Source organism: Cyprinodon variegatus, unplaced genomic scaffold (genome assembly GCF_000732505.1).
Source record: "Cyprinodon variegatus isolate N-32 unplaced genomic scaffold, C_variegatus-1.0 Scaffold363, whole genome shotgun sequence".
NCBI classification, from domain to species: domain Eukaryota; kingdom Metazoa; phylum Chordata; class Actinopteri; order Cyprinodontiformes; family Cyprinodontidae; genus Cyprinodon; species Cyprinodon variegatus.
The window spans coordinates 135395-154539 of record NW_015150816.1 but is presented as its reverse complement, the minus strand read 5'-3'; the positions used below and the strand labels follow the sequence as shown (position 1 = coordinate 154539).

The following is a 19145-nucleotide window of genomic DNA, read 5'->3' as shown; positions in this document are numbered from 1 at the left end:
TTGCCAAAATTACTTCAACGGAAGGTTTCCAGATGGATATGCGGAGCAAATCCATCTGGTTGAACTGTAATCAACAGGATCGGCTGTGCTAAAGCAGAGAAACCTCTAAAACCTGCAGGACATCGGCCCTCGAGAACCGACTTTAGGGATGCCTGCTCTAGATGAACCGATTTTTGGGGAAAATGGAAGTCTCTTCTGAGTACGTTGCCCTCACAACTTGATTACAGCCTCATTTACACTACCCTTTTGAAACCATGCCAAGATTGGTCCAAGCACGGCAACCGAGATAACGGGCGTAAATTTCACGCACAACTGAACCGGACCGCGCTAAGATGGTACTAGTTGATCAGTAGAGCTCAGCTTGGTTCAGTTCTGGCTCAGTTCTCAGATAACAAAGAGCGCATGAGCAGACGACATCATCTCCTTACAGTCAACCTCCGTAATTTCAGACATACATAAAAATTTTAGCTTCCCTACCGTGCCACACGATTTCCAGTGATGATTCTGCTTAGCAGTGCGATGAACCTCAACGTCTGTTTCCTGCGTCTGTAAACCCTGATTAGACTATTGTTTGTCGTATCAACTTCCCAACCGACTCTGACAAGTAAATTCACCAAAGCCGCCGCCATGTTGATTTGCTTGTTTCCCTCTAGAGAGCAGTAGTTCCGTACATCGCCACTAGGAGGCGAGGAACTGTGATAGCGTGGTGTATAAACGGTCATAAAGAACCAAGTTCAGCACTGTAATCTGATCCAAGATCGGCACGGATCGGTTTTCAGAGGGTAGTATAAATGGGGCTTTTGTCTAACAACATTTGATGTCAATACTTTATCAACCTTTTTAGATGATTAAATATAAAACATACTGAGTTTATCAGCACAAACCCGGATTCTGTTGTTAATTTCAATGTCTTTAAGAGATTCAGTGCAAAAACGATCTAGAAATAACTGAAAAAATGTATTAAATTAAGATTATTTACCCTTAATTTGAGTAGATAAATAGTATGATTTGCCAATGGAATGAGTATTCTTACTCTTAAAATAAGATATTTAGATAATATGCACTTGAAATAAGACAATGCAGTTGTTTTTTCTTATTTCAAATGTAAAATGTCTTGTTCGACTGGCAAAGTGTTTCACTTACCTCCTTAATTGAAGAACACATGCACTGGTTTTAAGAAAAAAAATGACTTATTTAGATTTCCATTTTTTGCAGTTTGTGATCAGTCTGCCCCCCCAACTTGTTTTTGTGGACGACCAATCATTTGGCTGCTGTGCTTTCCATACTTAATAAAAAAAAAAAAAAGTAGAAGAAACAATCTATTTTAAAATAAATTTAGAGTAATTTTGCAGGAAATAGACTCATTTTAGTTGTTGTCCGTTTTAAATGAAATGAAAAATCAGATCATGTTGGGTTTTAAGATCGGGTTTGATGTTTGTAGAGTAAAACCTCTGTGTTGTACTGCTCCATCTTTAATTTAGTAACTGCTCTAATATCCTAAATGTTTGTCTCATAATTTAGTCATCAAATCAAATTCAGCAGATTTAAGTCGATCGTTAGATTAGATGGTGTTAAAGTTCTCAGCAGATGTGTGATGATTTGATTCCTGACCAACTGTAACTCGGATTTATTGGTGACCTCTAGATAACCCTGAGCTGGTTAAAGTAAACTGCATTTGATCCAGGATCAGATCTGATTATTCCTCCACACCAGCACCACTCTTTGTTTCTATTAGAGGTGATCGATCAGGTGGAGCCGCTGAACGGTCTGCTGGGAGGAACCTTGGTGATTCTGGCATTTGTAATAATTTACATTTATGTTCAGGTTTAGCTTTAGGTTCTCAATAACCTGGACGGATGGTAAAAGATCCGATTTTTTTTCTAATCATGCAGAAACCCCCCTGCTGACCCCCTCCATCCCTTATAAAAGGTGCTTTAGTTTTCTGCTTTGGAAGCAGACGCAGCGACAGCAGCTCCACCAAACCCGGCGCTTAGCCGCACCTCCAGAACCGTGGGGCTCCGCCCGTCTGCTCACAGCTCAGGACAAGGAGCCCAGTCAGCCCTACAGGAAGCACACTTCCTCTTCCCTCCTCCATCCAGGCACACTTCCTCTGGTGAGGAAAGTGGCTGCAGCTCCTCCTCCTCCTGCTGCTCCTTATCTAATCTTCTTTGTGCTTTCCCATGAGGAGGAGAAGGAGGAGGAAGAACTGTGATGAATGGTTGATCCACAGTAGGAAGAAGTGATCTCGGTTCCTGCAGAGAGGACTCTCCCATCAGTGTTCTTAGTGTAAACGGATTAAAACCAACCACTGAACTGGTTTCTGTCCCTCCTGCTGGTACCAGCTGGTCTGGACTTCCTGCGGTCTTTAAGTTTTTTTTTTTTCTGAAAAAGTGTGAACTCTAACAGCAGGTTCCTGAAACGCACAGCTGCGGATGTTTAATTTGGATAAACCAGATATTCACGGCCATATTTTATATGGGATTAATTAAAATCAGGTAGAGAGCTCAGAGTATCACCTGCTGCTCACCTGGGAGATGATGAACTTCAACCTGCAGGTTTATTAAGTCATTTGTTAGGTTGACTGGTTTTATTACAGTGAATTTTGATAGATTTTTAAAGCGATGATCCTGACCTGGTAGAAAAAATCTGCAAAAATCAGAAAAAAATAAAATTAGATCACATTTCCTTCTTACTACTTTTTATTCATCCGATAAAATAATCTATTTTATTTTGCTTCCATTTTTGTTTATTCCATCCTTCCTTTATCATTCCCTATTTTGTTGTCTCATTTCTCTTTCTTTCTTTCTTTCTTTCTTTCTTTCTTTCTTTCTTTCTTTCTTTCTTTCTTTCTTTCTTTCTTTCTTTCTTTCTTTCTTTCTTTTAGTTTCTCTTTCACATGATTTACTCTCCTTGTCTTGTTTCTTCCTTTCTTTGAACCCATACCATACATTTCTTCACCTACGTTTCCAAGGCGACTAATGAGATATAATTAATAAGAGCTATTGCAAGGACATTTGAACAAAAAAGTGAAACGCAAGCCTCTGAGAAATGGAAAAGGGGGCATGTCTGCAAAACCTGGAAATGCTGCAGCACTTCCCCTTTCTCTGTAGGGCAATGGTGAGGGTGCCATTTCTCATACAGAATAATAACTTCAAAAGCATTTCAAGGAAAGATCTGAATGACTGTGGTATGAACTCGGAAGGTGTAAACTGCACCAGGCATGCATCAATATCCTTTTTTTCCAGCCGATACTATTTTGTGGTTTTCTTTGAGGTCTGATAATTCTCATGAAGACTGTAAAATACAAAGACAGGGCCACTCAGACTCAACAAATTACACAATGCAAATTCTATTAGAACCTCAATAACATCAATATTTAGGTCACTGATTCTCTATTATTTGTTTCCAGGCTTTGAGATATCCATATCTTTTAAACTAAACTTAAGCATCTCAGTCAATGAAATTCATCTCAGGTGTGGACACGACAGCAAGTGACATATTACCAAATATGTTGANTCTTTCTTTCTTTCTTTCTTTCTTTCTTTCTTTCTTTCTTTCTTTCTTTCTTTCTTTCTTTCTTTCTTTCTTTCTTTCTTTCTTTCTTTCTTTTAGTTTTTTTTGCACAGCTTCTTGTTTTTATTTTGTTTTTTTTTCTGTGAACAGTTTGTTGTTCATTTTCTGAAGTTCTGAAGAGCATAGAGGGGCCTTTTATAGTTTTCCATTTGCTCAGTGTGTTTTCACCTCATTTAATTTCTTTAGAAACTTTTATTTTGGTAACCCCACACTATTTATACATACAGTATGATGTGTGTTTTTCCTTCTCTCTAACATCTATTCTAGTTTTTGATTCATATTTGTATTTGCTTTTTATAAATAGTTTATTTAGTGACATGGGAAACTTTTTGTCTAATGTGTTTGCTGTGCTAAAGTCCTCAGTTTCCTTATTCTATTCTATTCTATTCTATTCTTGGATAGGAACAAGTCCTAACTTAACAGAGTAAAGACTAAAGTAGAATTGAACTTTAAACTAAAGCAATGAGCTTTAATATTTGATGAAGTGTTTTTATGTTGTTCTTGCAGCCATTAATGATGCAGGCATTAATTAGCCTTCATGATTTCAGCTTTTATTTTCAGTCCAGGTTTTAATCAACGTCTAAATAACCAGTCTGAATCCATAGAGACAATCGGGGAGATAAAATCCTTCTGGAAGATCTTCTGGTGTTTTAGTTTTGATTGCATTCCTCCACACAAACAACCATCATCAGACTGAAACAGAGACATAGAGTTTCAGGACTTTAACTAGGCCATCTTAAAGTGTATCTGAAGCTCATGAAGTCAGAAGATCAGCTGGACGTTTGTCTCCAGAGAACAGGTGGCATTCCTCTGAGCTGCATTCATATTTTTATTCAGATCTGATGGATTCTTTCAATCTTCTGGTCTCAAGCCGGCCTGAACCGGGGGGAGGAGCTGATGGGGGGGTGAGGGTCTTTGTCTGGGAAGAATGGTGAGGGGGTCGCCTGCGGCGGAGCGTCCTGCCAGCCGGCAGATGGTCGATGGGTTGGTTGAGCAGACAAAAGTGAGCTGCAGATTTTCTTCATTCAGAGCAGCTCGTCTGAGGAGAAGAACACAAAGCATCAGCGACCGGAGGAGGGGGTGAAGGTCTGCCGCTCTCAGCGTAACTTCAATCAGTTTAAGAACAGACTAAGGAGGCAGAGGGGGAAATTTAACTTTAAATCCTGTAGATCTCTCCAGCTTCATGTTAAACATCTCATAGTGGTGGAAGCAGCTAATCGTCACCGACGGGATTTCTGTAAATATATCAAACAGCTGAAGTCGCTGTTTCCCCTTCAAGTTTCTACATCAGAGTCTTTGGGAACAAACCAAACCTTTAGTCAGTGGCAGCAAAGCATCAAGTAAAGTTCCCCCCTCTGGTCCAATCGGGTTTCTTTCAGAACCATTCCAAAAAAGTACAAATAAAAACACAATCCACTGGACTTTGTTTTCAATCCAGGAAGCTTTTTCAATTCAAAATGTCCGAAATAACGTTGAGTTCCAGGCTTTATAGAGTGGACCTAAAACAAAGTCTTGTTTTGGCAAATAAAACATGCAAATTTCAGAACCATGAAATGAGAAAAAAGAACAAAAAGTTTGGGATTTCTTTACATAATATTATGTTTTTTGTGAAACTCATGAAAAACCCTCAACATTCAGCTGAAGGTTGAATTTATAAATTCTAATCAAGGTAGAGTTTATAAATTCTGGGGCTTTAGGAGTATTTATACTAAAACAAACGGTGAGATCATATTATATTTTTATTTCTGCAAAGGTCAGATATTGTTAACCGAAAACGTTAACTAAAAAAGTTTTTAAGGATATTCTGATTAGATGATGGTCCTCATGAGCCCAACTCTACTCCCTGATTAATGCACCTTCAACTCGGCCGCCCAGAGATTCAATTCTATTCAGTTTATTTCTATAGCGCTAATTCACAACACATGTCACCTCAAGGCACTTTACGGTTCAACCAGATCATCCAGTCGATAAAAGTTTTCTATCTAAGCAAAACTAGTTGATTGCATCAACTCATTGACTTGAATACAATCCCTCACACTAAGCATGCTTGTAGCGACAGTGGAGAGGAAAAACTCCCCTTTAACAGGAAGAAACCTCCAGTAGAACCAGACTCAGTGTGAGCGGCCATCTGCTGAGGCCCACTGGGGTTCAAGGAGACAGAAGCAGAGACACAAAAAGCAGCTGTAAAAGGCGGCCTCGTCCAGGAAACACACAGCCAGGCAGACGAGCTCCGAGCCAGCTCCCATGTCAGAGGATGAAGAGAGCACATCCAGTTAGTCACAGTCAGAGAAACAGGACTACACTGGAAAATAGATGGGTGCAAAGATATTGATCAAGAAGCAGAGGTAGAGGGCAATGGTGGAAAGTAACAAAGTGCATTTACTTCATTACTCTGCTTTACTTGAATAATAATTTCCAGGAAGCTGCCAGTTCCTTTTTTCCTTTGGGCTTAGCTTAGCTTTGTAATCCACTGTTGCTCTTTTTAAATGTAATTCCATCATAGCAGATAGCAGCCCTCAGGACTGAATCTGGAGATTAGAGATTGATTGACATTCCACACATGTAAGAAAACTCAGAGCTGATATTTATTTGTAGTTTATACATTTCATTAAGGCGTTAGTTGTTCCCATGTGGCTGAGTTGTTCCGTACGATGAGTCTCAAAGCAGAGTTCCAGTTTCTCTGTGGTAATAGATTCAACCTTAAACCTCTATTTGAAAGTGAAAGAATGAGGAGAATCAAGACTCTCCTGTTTTCTTCTTGCTTTGTTTTTATATAAGAAATAATAATCACAATATCAGTCCTTATTTTTTTGTGGCATTTTTATGCTGAACTTCATTCCAGGTGGTGTAGAATCTATAACTGGTGGTTCTATGCATTAATGCATCAGGTGATTTCGGAAAGTTACCACGTTATTGTGATATTATAACAGTTAATTTTTTTATTTTTGAATGCTGAGGTACTTCTTTATACACTGCAAAAAAATGGAAATCTAAATAAGTAATTTTTGCTTAAAATAAGGGTTTTTAGCTTGAATTGAGCAGGTAAGTGAGACACTTTGCCAATAGAACAAGATCATTTATATTTAAAACAAGAAAAAACTATTGCTGTCTCCTATTTTAAGTGCATAATATCTAATTATCTTACTTTAGGAGTAAATATACTCATTCCGTTGGCAAATCGTCTTATTTACCTACTGAAATTAAGGGTAAATACACTTAATTTTAGAAATGTTTTACTAATTTCTAGATTGTTTTTGCTGTGTACATGTAACTTTCACTGGAAAAATGATCTAGAATTAAGTTAAAATTTCCTAAATTAAGTTTATTTACCTTTAATTTGAGTCGGTAAATGAGATAGTTTGCCAATGGAATGAGTATTTTTACTCTTAAAATAAGATAATTCGATAAAATGCACTTGAAATAAGACAATGCAATTGTGTTTTCTTATTTCAAATGTAAATTGTCTTGTTCCATTGGCAAAATGTCTCTTTTTCCTCCTCAATGCAAGAACAAATGCACTTATTTTAAGAAAAAATGACTTATCTAGATTTTGATTTTTTCCAGTAGTATTTTCAAAAGTGAGCACTTGATCTTTTGATGTTTGACCGATTAACTTTTACTTGTAGCTGAGTAAGATTTAACTATGAGTATCAATACTTTTACTGAAGTACTACTGTTGTGTACTTCATCCACCGCTGGTTGGTGGTCAGAAATGTCTCCATGTTCCCTCAAAAGAAAGCTTGTAGATCTCAACCTCAAACCTTCTTTGTCTTTGGTGGAAATTCATCTTTTCAGCATTATTTAAATGAGTCCAAAGTAATTTCCACCGCACTGATCTGTCCACATGGACGTGAACAGATACATCTTCATAGAATCAGATCCAGAAGGCCGGAGCAGCATTCAGTTGCGTCTGGACGGTGTTTGTCTGATTGGACATTAGAACCACAGCCTCAGTGTGAAATAATCCAACTGAAAGAAAGCTGTCCTCCCCTTCTAATTAAACCTCCTCTTGTAGTCACAGCTGTCCAGGGTTCATCCCTCTCATTTCAGAGAGAGGTCGGAGGTCGCCGATGCGTTCGAGGGTCAGGGGATCGTCCTCCTTCCTCCTCCTGTGGGACAGGATGGGCGCTGCCGCTCCGGCCGCTTGTTACGCACTGAACCTGGAGTTTGTCGGAACCTCTGACCCCTCAGCGGACCTCGCAGGAAATTAGCGTCCAGAGATTCTGTTGCTCTGAAGGAGACGTGTAATTGAGTAATGATTATGTCGATGATGTTTGTTGCTTTAAGCTCAACAGGAAATACAGCTTTGTTCCCTCTGAGTGGAGAAATGTTTGAACTACGCTGTTTGAATCATTGTTTTATTTGGATACTATAAACTGGGATCCGTCAGATTTTAGACATAACCGTCCTAATTCTCCTGCTCAGTCATTACATCACAATTCTCTATGCTAACCTCTTTCCAGGTTGAATTTAAGAATCATGCTGATATCATATCAGGTCCATATCTGTATCAGTCAATACTAAAATGCTTTGCTAAGCAATGCAACCAGAGTAGTCATGGTAACTTCTTTTTTTTATTTTTATTTTTAAACTTTCTTAATGAACTTTAGCATAATTTGGCTTTATGTATTCTGGTGCCACAGATCTATTTTCTTGAGGGACCACTTCCATTTCCAAACCCAAAGGATCCATAAAAGATGGATATTAAAAACGTGGTAACTTTTCTGTGCCTTCCTGTTATCAGCTAAAAGTCCTGCTCTCTTACAGCCTTTCTGACCTGCAGAAATCAACATGTTCCTTTGAAAAAGCTCATGAGATTCTCCCAATCTGTTACATTTAATTTTCTTTAGTCTATAAACAAATTCAACACTAAGATGTTTTGTTTTCAGCACTGATTATAGAATGTCCATTCTCTTAAAAAAAAAAAAAAATCTGGTTTAAAATAATCAGCCGCTTATACAGTAGTCAATATCTTTTACTGATAATCTTTGTTCCATTTATTAATTAATTGTCTTTGTTTTTATTCTATTGTTAATTTTCTTTTTCTTTTAAATAACAAAAAAAAAAAAAATTACTTCATAAGAATTTAGGTGATGACGTAGAATATGTGAACAATAGAGATTTAGCTAGCACAACTGCTGGAAAATAAAATCACAAAAAAGTAATTTTCATTATGTAGTTTAAAAAAACTTCATCTTTTGCATCAATTAGAGGTTTTACAGCTGTAACAAAAGATTAGTTGAAATCAGGTTAATTTAGGGATCAGATAAGCTTCTGTAATAACTTTTCATTATACAGATTAAAAAGTAGCCTTGCTTTGGTTAAGTTAAATGGATAATTATCTAAAAGAAGCTAATTTTTTTCTCTATTTTTCCCTAATTTAGAGATATATGGGTGTTTTACTGTCATGAAAGAGGACCTCAGCACAACTGTGTTGGAAGCGTTTTGTAAATTTGGCTATAAGCATATCTCTTCTAAAGCTTGTGTGTGAAAATATGTAAATGTAGAAGGTAGCTTGTATAAATTAACAGAGCTAGGCATGCTGAGGAAGATTCTCAGTCATCCAGGTCATTCGCCAAAAGTTAAAAAACAAACCACTGGACTTTGTTTCCAAGTTTGAAGACGTTTCTCTTCCCATCCAGGAAACTTTTTCAATTCAAAATGTCAGAAATAGAGTTGAGTTCCAGGTTTTATACAGTAGCCCAACAAAACCTTGTTTTTGTTTTGGAAACATGATAATTGAAACGGATGAACGGGTCCCCCCCTTTGGAATGGGGGTCGTTTGGCTGCTTTTGTTAGCCTGCAACGACCCATACCTGTCTATGTCTCTGAAAGGGGGTCGTTAAGGGGAATTGTTGCCCTAGCTGAACCGGTGAGGTCTTCTGTTCCCCTGTGAAGCGGTTGGGGAACAGAGCTAAGCAACATATTCTCATTATCAGTGCGTATGATATCGTACGAAAAGTTATGCACACTATTTCGTACGTTTTGGACGTTTTTCCTCAAAAAAACAGATCAGTTCGCATGCGCTGGCAGACAGAAAGTAAAAGCAGATCCGCGGACGGACGTAAAAATGGGAAAAACAGTGCAATCATCACTTATTCATGTCTCTAACTACGTTGCTTGCTGTTTTATATCTTAGGGTTAGGCTCAGGGTTAGGACTAATTGTAATTTATATTCTATATATTTGTGAATGGTGCGTCAGATGCGCATACGACGAAAAAGATGTCCAAAACGTACGAAATTACGGTGCATAACTTTTCGTACGATTTCATATGCACTCATAATGAGAATAGGTTGAGCTAAGCAATGTTTCCCAATATTTTCATCATCTACATTAGTGCAGGGGTCACCAACGCGGAGCCTGCGGGCACCAAGGGGCCCTCTAGGACCACATGGGGGGCCCTCTTCGTCTTCTAAAAACAGAAGAACTCACTTAGTGGGTTAAGTTGAATTTTTTTTATTCTGTTGCTCTTCTTTTTAATCATTTATGTATTATTTCATCATATTTCAGTGGTTTCAAAATGACAATATCAAAAAGAAAATTGAAATGAATAAAAGAATAAAATAAGAATAAAAATGAGTTTTTATGGATGAGATTTACTGTAGGTGAACACTGATCCCTCCAGTTCATAGGTCAGTATTGGTAGCCATTCCTATGACTCGGTAGCCATGAAGTAGCCCTCAGCCTTAAAAAGGTTGGTGACCCCTGGTCTAGTGTTTGCAGGGAGCTCATTGGTTTACATTTTCTTATTTTTAAAGTAAAATTGGTGGTTTTATTGTTAAAAGTAAACAGAAATTTTCTTTAGTTTCAGTTTTTCTGTTTCTGCTCATTGCAGCAACAGATGCAACTTGTCAGAGATACGTCACATCAAGGGTGTAACTCTGTGATGAAAGTTGGTGGGGACACTCTTAGGGTGGGGGCTGATGGACCTACAGTTACTCCACACAAACGCTTTCAATAGGGTTTGTATTTTCCAAAAATTAGCTATTTAAAAAAACATAATTTTATATTTATAGGTAATTAGACGTTAATGTATAAAAAAAGGATAAATAACAGCCGATTCCAACAGCCTCCCTAGCATGCACAATTTCAGTTTCATTCATCCATTCATCAATCCATCCAGAAAAATGTGGATTAATTGATTGATGTTTTCCTTTCAGCTACGTTAGTGAATATCCTCCTTCAAAACCAGCAAAATCAAATTAAGAAATTAGTCCCACATATTGCCAAAGTCTACTTATTGAACTTAGTCCTTCAGAAAGTTACGCCTGTGCTTCAGGAGCCACATTGGACTGTTAATGCATTGAAATGTTTCCGACCAGAAGCAGAGGTTGGTCCAGTTCTTTTTAGAGGTTTATCCTCGCCAGGCTGGGTTGAAAAACTTCTGCATCACTGCAGGTTTAGGTTCTCTCATTTGTTCCTGCTGTTATTTCTGCTTCAGCGTGTTTCAGTAAATAGTGAAAGTGAGCTGCAACATCTCAGGGACACCCTAAATGATGATTAACTGGAGTCTGTTGTTCTTGGTGGTTGAACATTTGCAGCCCGATGAGCTCAGCCTGCAGATTCATGTTTGACAGGAAAAAAAAAAAAGAGGCAGAAGGAAAGAAAACCAGGCGAAAATTGCTCAGCATTCCAGAAAACCAAAATAAACAGGAGAAGGACAAGGTCTGGTTTCAGAAACAGAAACGTCATGGAAGAGAGGGAGGAGGGTCGTACAAAAGGAAAGTCTGTGTGCCGAGGCTCACAAAGCCCCTCCCTGCTTCTGTTCTCCCCCAACAGATGAGCTGATGTGAAGACTGGGGACGAGCGACATAGGCTTAGACACAAAGAGAGAGAGAGAGGGAGCAGCTGGGAGGACGGAGAGCTCCAGTGAAGAGGAGGAAGGAGGACGAGCATGAAGACGCAGCTGAGGATCTGAAAACTGGTGAAACTCTTTCATCATCATCATCGTGATTCACTCATTAACTGAAAGCTTTATTTTAATTTTACTTCCCTGTTAAATGTTTTGTTTCTGTTTGAGGAAAAGTTTTTAGATTATTTCTGCTTTTTTCTTATGTTAAACCAAACAGGTGGAAGCTACAGGTTGTGCAGCAGACCTGTAAAAGTTTTCCTGGTTGGTTTAATAATGTTAAAATGCATGCATTCATAAAAGGAACATCAGATTATAAAATGTTAAGAGGAGAAGGGAAACCAGGATGTTAATCAGTCCACTGGAAAAAAATTCTAGATAAGTAATTTTTTCTTAAAATAAGTACATTTGTTCTTGAATTGAGGAGGTAAAATAGACATTTTGCCAATGGAACAAGACAATACACATTTAAAATAAGAAAGAAAACACAATTGCATTGTCTTATTTCAAGTGCATATTATCTAAAAATTGTAAGAGTAAAAATACTCATTCCATTGGAAAATCATCTAATTTACCTTCTCAAATTAAGGGTTAATACATTTAATTTAAGAAAGTTTTACTTATTTCTAAATCGTTTTTGCAGTGTCCTGCTTTCGAAATGGTCCTCTATTATTCTTTGCACTGGAAAAACGATCTAGTAATAAGTTAAAATTTCCTAAATTAAGTGTATTTACCCTTAATTTAAGTAGGTAAATTACATAGTTTGCCAATGGAATGAGTATTTTTACTTTTAAAATAAGATAATTAGATAAAATGCACTTGAAATAAGACAATGCAGTCTTGTTCAATTGGCAAAATGTATCTTTTTCCTCCTCAATCCAAGAACAAATGCACTTATTATAAGAAAAAATGACATCTAGATTTACATTTTTTCCAGTGTGCTTATTAATCCCTTGGATCTTTAGCTTTGGAGTTGGTGTCAGGATTATGGATGAAGCTCTATGGACCAGATGTATGAATGGTTTTAACCTGCAGTTGAATTCCAGATGTTTTATACAGAACATCAGTTTTATGGATTTTATGCCTCTGTGTCTTCAGTCCTAACCTGACTCCGCCAGATGGATTTGCTCCGCATAGCTATCCATCTGGAAACCTTCCGTTGATTGGCCTATGTTGGTGATAGACGGACCAAATAAACCAATCACATCAACGAAGCATATGACGTACTAACAGAGCAACGACGAAAACACAACCACAAGCCAGGCTACTCTTGCCGAAACCAGTCGGGAGAAGAGCAAAAACATCTTTTCCTCTGAGAAAAGCCTCCAGAGCAGTGTTTTGCTCTTCTTTCAGTGAAGAAATACTCTGTAATTCCGATAAAACTTGCTCGATAGCCACGCTAACGCTAGTTTCATCGGCTGAAGCCGCCATGTTCTTTAGACTGAACTGTCGCGCTTCTCGTTGCGTCACACCTCAACCCGCCTCAAAGCCAACGCTGATTGGACGTTCGTTTGGTGAACGGCTCCAAATGTTCTTTAACGGAGAGTCTCCAGACTGATCTGCGAGTGAAACCTTGAAAGCTCGCGAGATCAGGATGGTCTCACGAGGCTACTTCAGTCCTAGTATGATGAAAAAGGTTGCATCTTCCACAATGACCAGAGATGGAAACTGCAATATTAAAGTTTGTCCTAATGTGGATGGAACACCAGCTACCCACCCCCGCCTCCTCTCCACAGAGCTATTATGGTCATCTTAGTTGTTTCTTTAATTTTTTTCCTTGTCCAGCCTGTCAGTCTACGAGGACGTCAATGTCTTAGTAGCTCTACAGTGGGTCCATCCACTCTCAATGTTTAGATGATGGATTGAAAAGAACTCTGGGAGATCTTCACAGCTTTTAATATTAAGTTAGATTCTAACCCTGCTTTAAACTGAACTAAAACTTCCTAATTTACAGTGTAAGACTTGCACATCATGATGTGGTCTAAGCTGAGTAATGGTTGAGGCAGTGCGGCCTGTTCATGGAGGAAAATAAACAATCATTTAATGACTTGCTTCAATAATTTGTGTTTAAGGTTGGGAGACGGGGCCAGGGTCAGTTTTAGGACTTAAGATAATTAGATAAAAGAGTTTAGGATCAAATATGGGCCTGATATTTACTCCTTCATCAGCTTACTTTACCCGGTCTGACATTGATGATGTAATTTTCCAGGTTGCCATGGGAAACACGGACAGTCATAGCAGCTTCATCTCTCCAGTCAAACCCTGTGGGTCTCTCAGGTTCCCTTCCACGAAGGAAGAGGTACCGTCCGCCCGCAGCTGGTGGAGGAGCAGCCAAAGCAGCGGGGGAAGTCGGGGCCGGGGCTACCAGAACCAGCATGGCTCCTGGCGTTATGAGTCTGCACCCAAAGGAGTCTCCAGACAGAACATAGCCTCCTCTCAGAGGTTCACCCAGCATGATCGGTCCCAGGGCGGCCTCACGTTTGGATTTCAGGGAAGTGATGGCGATCAGGCGGCACTGCAGTGTGGCGGCAGCCCTAAAGTTCTGCTCAGTAAAGATGGTAGCATGAGGGTGGAGTTCACTAAGGCCGGGGTGGTTCCTGTTGAGCCACAGGGGCAACCTCTCTCCACCATTAACCAAGAGTCAAACCATCGCACCAGCAAAGGCAGTTCGCTCAGTTCTGACGGCTCCTGGTACGACTCGCCATGGGGCGCCGCCAGTGAGCTGACGGATAACGTGTTTGTCTGTGGACAGAGTGTCGACGCCAGCAGTGGCTACAACACCTGCTCTTCCACTCAGGTGGATGACATCTCACCTGGATTTGGCTCCGCCCTCCTGTTCCCTACGGTAGAGAACCCCAAAGGCCACAACAGCTGCTCCTCTGGCCGCACTGAGGACAGCGGCATCGGGGACTCCGTGATCCTTCAGCCGGAGCTCCAAGACCTGGGCCTAGTTTCACCGTCTGACTTCCACACCAGACACAACACACTTCCAGCCTTCCCCACTTCTTCAGACTCTTTCCTGCAGGAGCAACCAGTAACCACAAGCAACTCCTCAGTGATGAAGAGCGTCATCCAGGAGGAGGCAACATTCGTTGGAGGCTTAGAGACGCGGTACTTCTCCCAAACGCTCCCAACCCGTAAAGCTGAGCCTGTGAGCGCCAGCATTTCTGGAAACAACCGAAAAGACTTCCTGAAAAGTCGAATCAGGCAGCTGAGCGACTGGACGGGGAGTTTGAGCCGGAAAAAGCGCAGGATCCAGGTAAGAACTCGTAACATAACATCAGATAAACCAAATTCCTTACAATTAACCTTCCGCTATGCCCTTAGGAGTTATGCTACGTTCAGACAACAAACAGCAGGAGCAGCAAAAACACACATGCTGCTTCATTTTCGATGTTTGTACAAGTTTAGTTCTGACGTGCGGCTGAAGAATCTTTGCTGCTCTAGCTGCGCGTTCGAAAAGTAGGTCTGACGTGCGTTGGGCGGAGCTACCCTATCGTTTCTTTGCCTGTAGCAATGGCAGCTATATTTGCTGTGATCAGTGGGTAAAAAGTAGTTTTAATGTGTTTTTATGTGAGAAAGTCCACCTGAAAACCTCATCTGTGCACTCAGTTCATCCGTACCACCATCCTGCTTTTAAATATCATTTCGCTGCCAAAGCCGCTCAGGTGCTGCTCAGTGGCGCAGTTTGTAGCACTGCTGCCTTGCAGCCAGAAGGTCCTGGGTTTGATTCCCAGCCCGCGGTCTTTCTGCATGGAGTGTGCATGTTCTCCCTGAGCATGTGTGGGTTCTCTCCGGGTACTCCGGCTTCTTCCCACAATCCAAAAACATGACCGTTAGCTTAATTGGCTTCTCTAAATTGTCCTTAGGTGTGAGTGTGCGTGAATGGTTGTTTGTCCTGTGTTGCTCTGCGATGGACTGGCGACCTGTCCGGGGTGGACCCCGCCTCCCGCCCATTAAGATAGGCACCCCTTCCGACCCCAATTGGGACAAGCTTGTCAGATAATGAATGGATGGATGGACAGAGCCGCTCAGTCACTGGGATTCCTGTTCAACAGCAGCCTCTGGCGGTTTTCCGCTACTGTTCGTCAATGAATCTTTTGGCAACAAAGCTGAAATCTCTGAGAAAATTACCAAACTATGACTACATAAAAAAAAGGGATTAAAACGCTAATTCATTCTGCAAAGCATGGCTGAGCCCAATAAAGCTAAAGTTTCCAGCACAACCAATGTGGTGAAAATGTACAATTGGTTCTGAACTTTACAAACATACATTAGTAGTCATTCAAAATGTCCCCACTTTCCTTGATGGGCCCTTGGCTGGTCCCCTACAATTCCTTTTTGAACATCAATCTTTGCGCTAAAAAATTCTTTCTGTCATGATTTGTGGACATTAACATCTAAAGAGAAGCATCATCTTCTGCTCAGACCCTGTAATTAAGTGAAAGGGTGGAGTCAGAGTAAAAAAATATGCACGTCCAGGAGAAGAAGGGGGAGGTCACTCCAGTGGCTGGAAGTTGGAGGGGAGTTTGCTGCCATTCGGGTGGCGTTTGACTGGGAAGGGTCATTTTGAATGGCTGCTACTGTAGCATGATAACTAACAAACCTGACAGTTTTTTGTTTTCATAAAATTTCTCAGGAACAAAAACATTTCATTGTATTTAAAATGTGCCCATACTTATTTTAGTCCAATTATCTCTCTCAGTATTTTTTTACTTCTTGAATGCATCGTATTTACTTCCAAAAAAGTAAAAAAAAACAAACAAAAAAAAACTATCCACTGGACTTTGTTTCCAAGTTTAAAGACGTTTTGCTTCCCATCCAGGAAGCCTTTTCAGTTCAAAATGTCAGAAACAGCGTTGAGTTCGAAGCTAAAAGAGTGAATCAAAAACAACTCAATAAAGCCTCAAATTCCGCGCTATTTCTGACATTTTTAATTGAAAAAGCTTCATTTCAATTCAGTTTATTTCTATAGCACCAATTCGCAACACGTGTCATCTCAAGGCACTTCCAGTTCACCAGATCATACAGTCAGATTAACTCACTGACTCGAATGCAATCCCTCACACTAAGCATGCTTGTAGCGACAGTGGAGAGGAAAAACTCCCTTTTAACAGGAAGAAACCTTTGCTGGATAGGAAGCGAAACGTCTTCAAACTTGGAAACAAAGTCCAGTGGATTTTTTGAAAACTTTTTTGGAATGACTATGACCTGGATGACTGAGAATAATCACCATCGTCATATCAGTGTATTCTCATTATCAGTTCGTATGAAATCGTACGAAAAGTTATGCACAGTAATTTCGTATGTTTTTGACGTTTTTTTCGTCGTATTTCATCGTATTTTTATGTCTTGCTTCGAGACAATATATCCTTGCGCATGCGCATCTTACGCACCATTCAATAACATAGAATTTAACATACCTGACCCTAACCCTAAGATACAAAACAGCAAGCAACCTAGTTAGAGACATCATGAAGTAATTATTGCACTGTCCGTCCCAGTTTTACGTCCGTCCGCGGATCTGCTTTTTTCGCCTGTCTGGCTGCACATGCGCACTGATCTGTTTTTTCGAGGAAAAATGTCAAAAACGTACGAAATACTGTGCATAACTTTTCGTACGATTTCATACGAACTGATAATGAGAATATGTTGGTCATATCAACTTATATACAAAAATATACGTCTTTATACCTCTATATACTATTTAATATTTTAAGAATTATTTAATTTTATGGCATATGGTATGTTTGTAATTGGTCTTTATATCCAAAAAAGCTGTTATAGCATGAGATTAAATAGATAAATCAAGTGGAACCAAAGTCCTTTCTTTTAATAAATCAACAGATTTCTGGAATTTTTATCCCTGAATGTAATTCCCAGTGATGGGTGGGGTCGCCCTAATTGTTTTGCTGATGGTTGTTTTCTTACTCCGGCTCTGGAGTGTTTTCACACCCATTTAGCAGTAATGAAGGGGAAAAGTGTGGTCAGTAAAAGCAGCTCATAAACTCTAAACTGCTTCTGCAAATAAACCCCACAGGAAGCAGAGAGAGCTGCAGAACCATGCTGACGGGTCAGTTTACGGCAGCTGTTCATCTGATTTAACACCTAAAGCTTCTGTCTGATTTCCCTCCAGGAGCCAAACGGCAGCGAAACCTCTGAGGCCTGCATCAACATACTGAACGGCAGCGCTCACTGGTCTTCTAACCCTCTCCTCCAACTGAACCAGAACCAGCTCCCTCCGGTCCACTGGGACTTCTCCGGGAGCCTGAATCAGAACCAGAGCAGCGATGCCCAGCGACAGAACGTCTACAGGAACTTCATGCAGGAGCTGGAGACGGGCTGCAGCAGCACGGCCGACCGCACCGAACCATCAGAAGACGAGGATGATGGAGAGGAGGAGATGGACGAGGAGGCGGGAGGAGAGCTGGAGGTGATGTTGGAGAAAGATGAGGGAGCGGTGCGGCGAGCAGGATGGCTCAACTTTAAAGCTCTGATCACCGTCAACAAGGACAGGAAGCTGGAGCTCGTCTCCAGGCGGCGGTGGAGGCGCTACTGGGTCACACTGAAAGGTGCGTCCTTTGTCAAACCGTGACTCTGTATTTAAATCACTTCATCCAGGTATGAAATGAAACTCTGACAAGGAACACAGAAAGAACACAATAAAAACGGCAAACTTTGAATAATAATTTAAAGGTGAATTTACGTTCAAATCCAAAACACTGATCAGATAAAATGGATGAATCTGCACTGGAAGAAGGATTCCTACAATCAGTTTATTTGCACAGCCAGATGTTCATCCAGGTTTCCATTAATAATGTAATTAAAATATCAAAAGTACTTATTTATTTTCTTAAATTGTCAAATAATGTTAAACTAAATCTTAAATAAATAAAATCTAAAATAAAATTCTTATTAAAAACAATATATGGTGTGTTTCACATTTTCTCCAATAAATTGCTTGTCAGACGTCCTTATCAGACTTCCTCAGAGCAGACCTTGAACATTCAATACAACTCAGTTTATTTATATAGTGCCAATTTACATCATGTCATCTCAAGGCACTTTCCAGTTCACCAGATCATCCAGTAGAATTGTTTCAAAGTTTTCTATCTAAGGAAAACCAGTTGATTGCATCCACTCATTGATTTGAAGGCGATCCCTCACACTAAGCATGCTTGTAACGACAGTGGAGAGGAAAAACTCCCTTTTAACAGGAAGAAACCTCCAGCTGAACCAGGCTCAGTGTGAGCGACCATCTGCTGACGCCGACTGGGGTTCAAGGAGACAGAAGCAGACATAGAAGAAGCAGATATACAAAAGGCAACTGTAAAAGACAGATGATTGCACAGTATTTATCCTTATTTTAGTTCGTCTTTCTTCAGATTATGCATTATAAACCTTGAAAATTCAGCAAAAATGCAAACACGAAACTCCGATATTTCATCATGAAATTGAAATATCGGAATCAGATTTTGATCAGTGCAATTCTTATGATGTAATGGTTGAATAATTATATAAAATTTTAGAATTTAAAGTTTGCTGAATGTCTTCATGCAGGAGCAGCATAAATAGGCCGCCTCCCCCAAAAAGAGGAGGAGTCACTGCAAAAAATCACAGCCTATGCAACGGCTGTTGCTCTTAGCAAACCAAAAAAACGAATTATTCAGTTCAATTTTAGAATCACAAAAGAACCCAAGCATGAAGTACACTGCAAAAAA

At 39.9% G+C, this 19145-nt stretch overlaps 1 protein-coding gene across 1 annotated transcript in view; it reads left to right on the top strand.

Annotated features, from left to right (window-relative positions):
- Positions 1-19145, top strand: part of LOC107092032 (T-lymphoma invasion and metastasis-inducing protein 2-like) — a 79443-nt gene that overhangs the window by 29715 nt on the left and 30583 nt on the right. The window contains exons 2-4 of the mRNA XM_015386306.1: positions 11355-11499; positions 13634-14683; positions 17561-17996. Coding sequence (XP_015241792.1) covers positions 13640-14683; positions 17561-17996 — 1480 coding nt within the window. The 5' untranslated portion in view covers positions 11355-11499; positions 13634-13639. The remainder of the gene's footprint in view (positions 1-11354; positions 11500-13633; positions 14684-17560; positions 17997-19145) is intronic.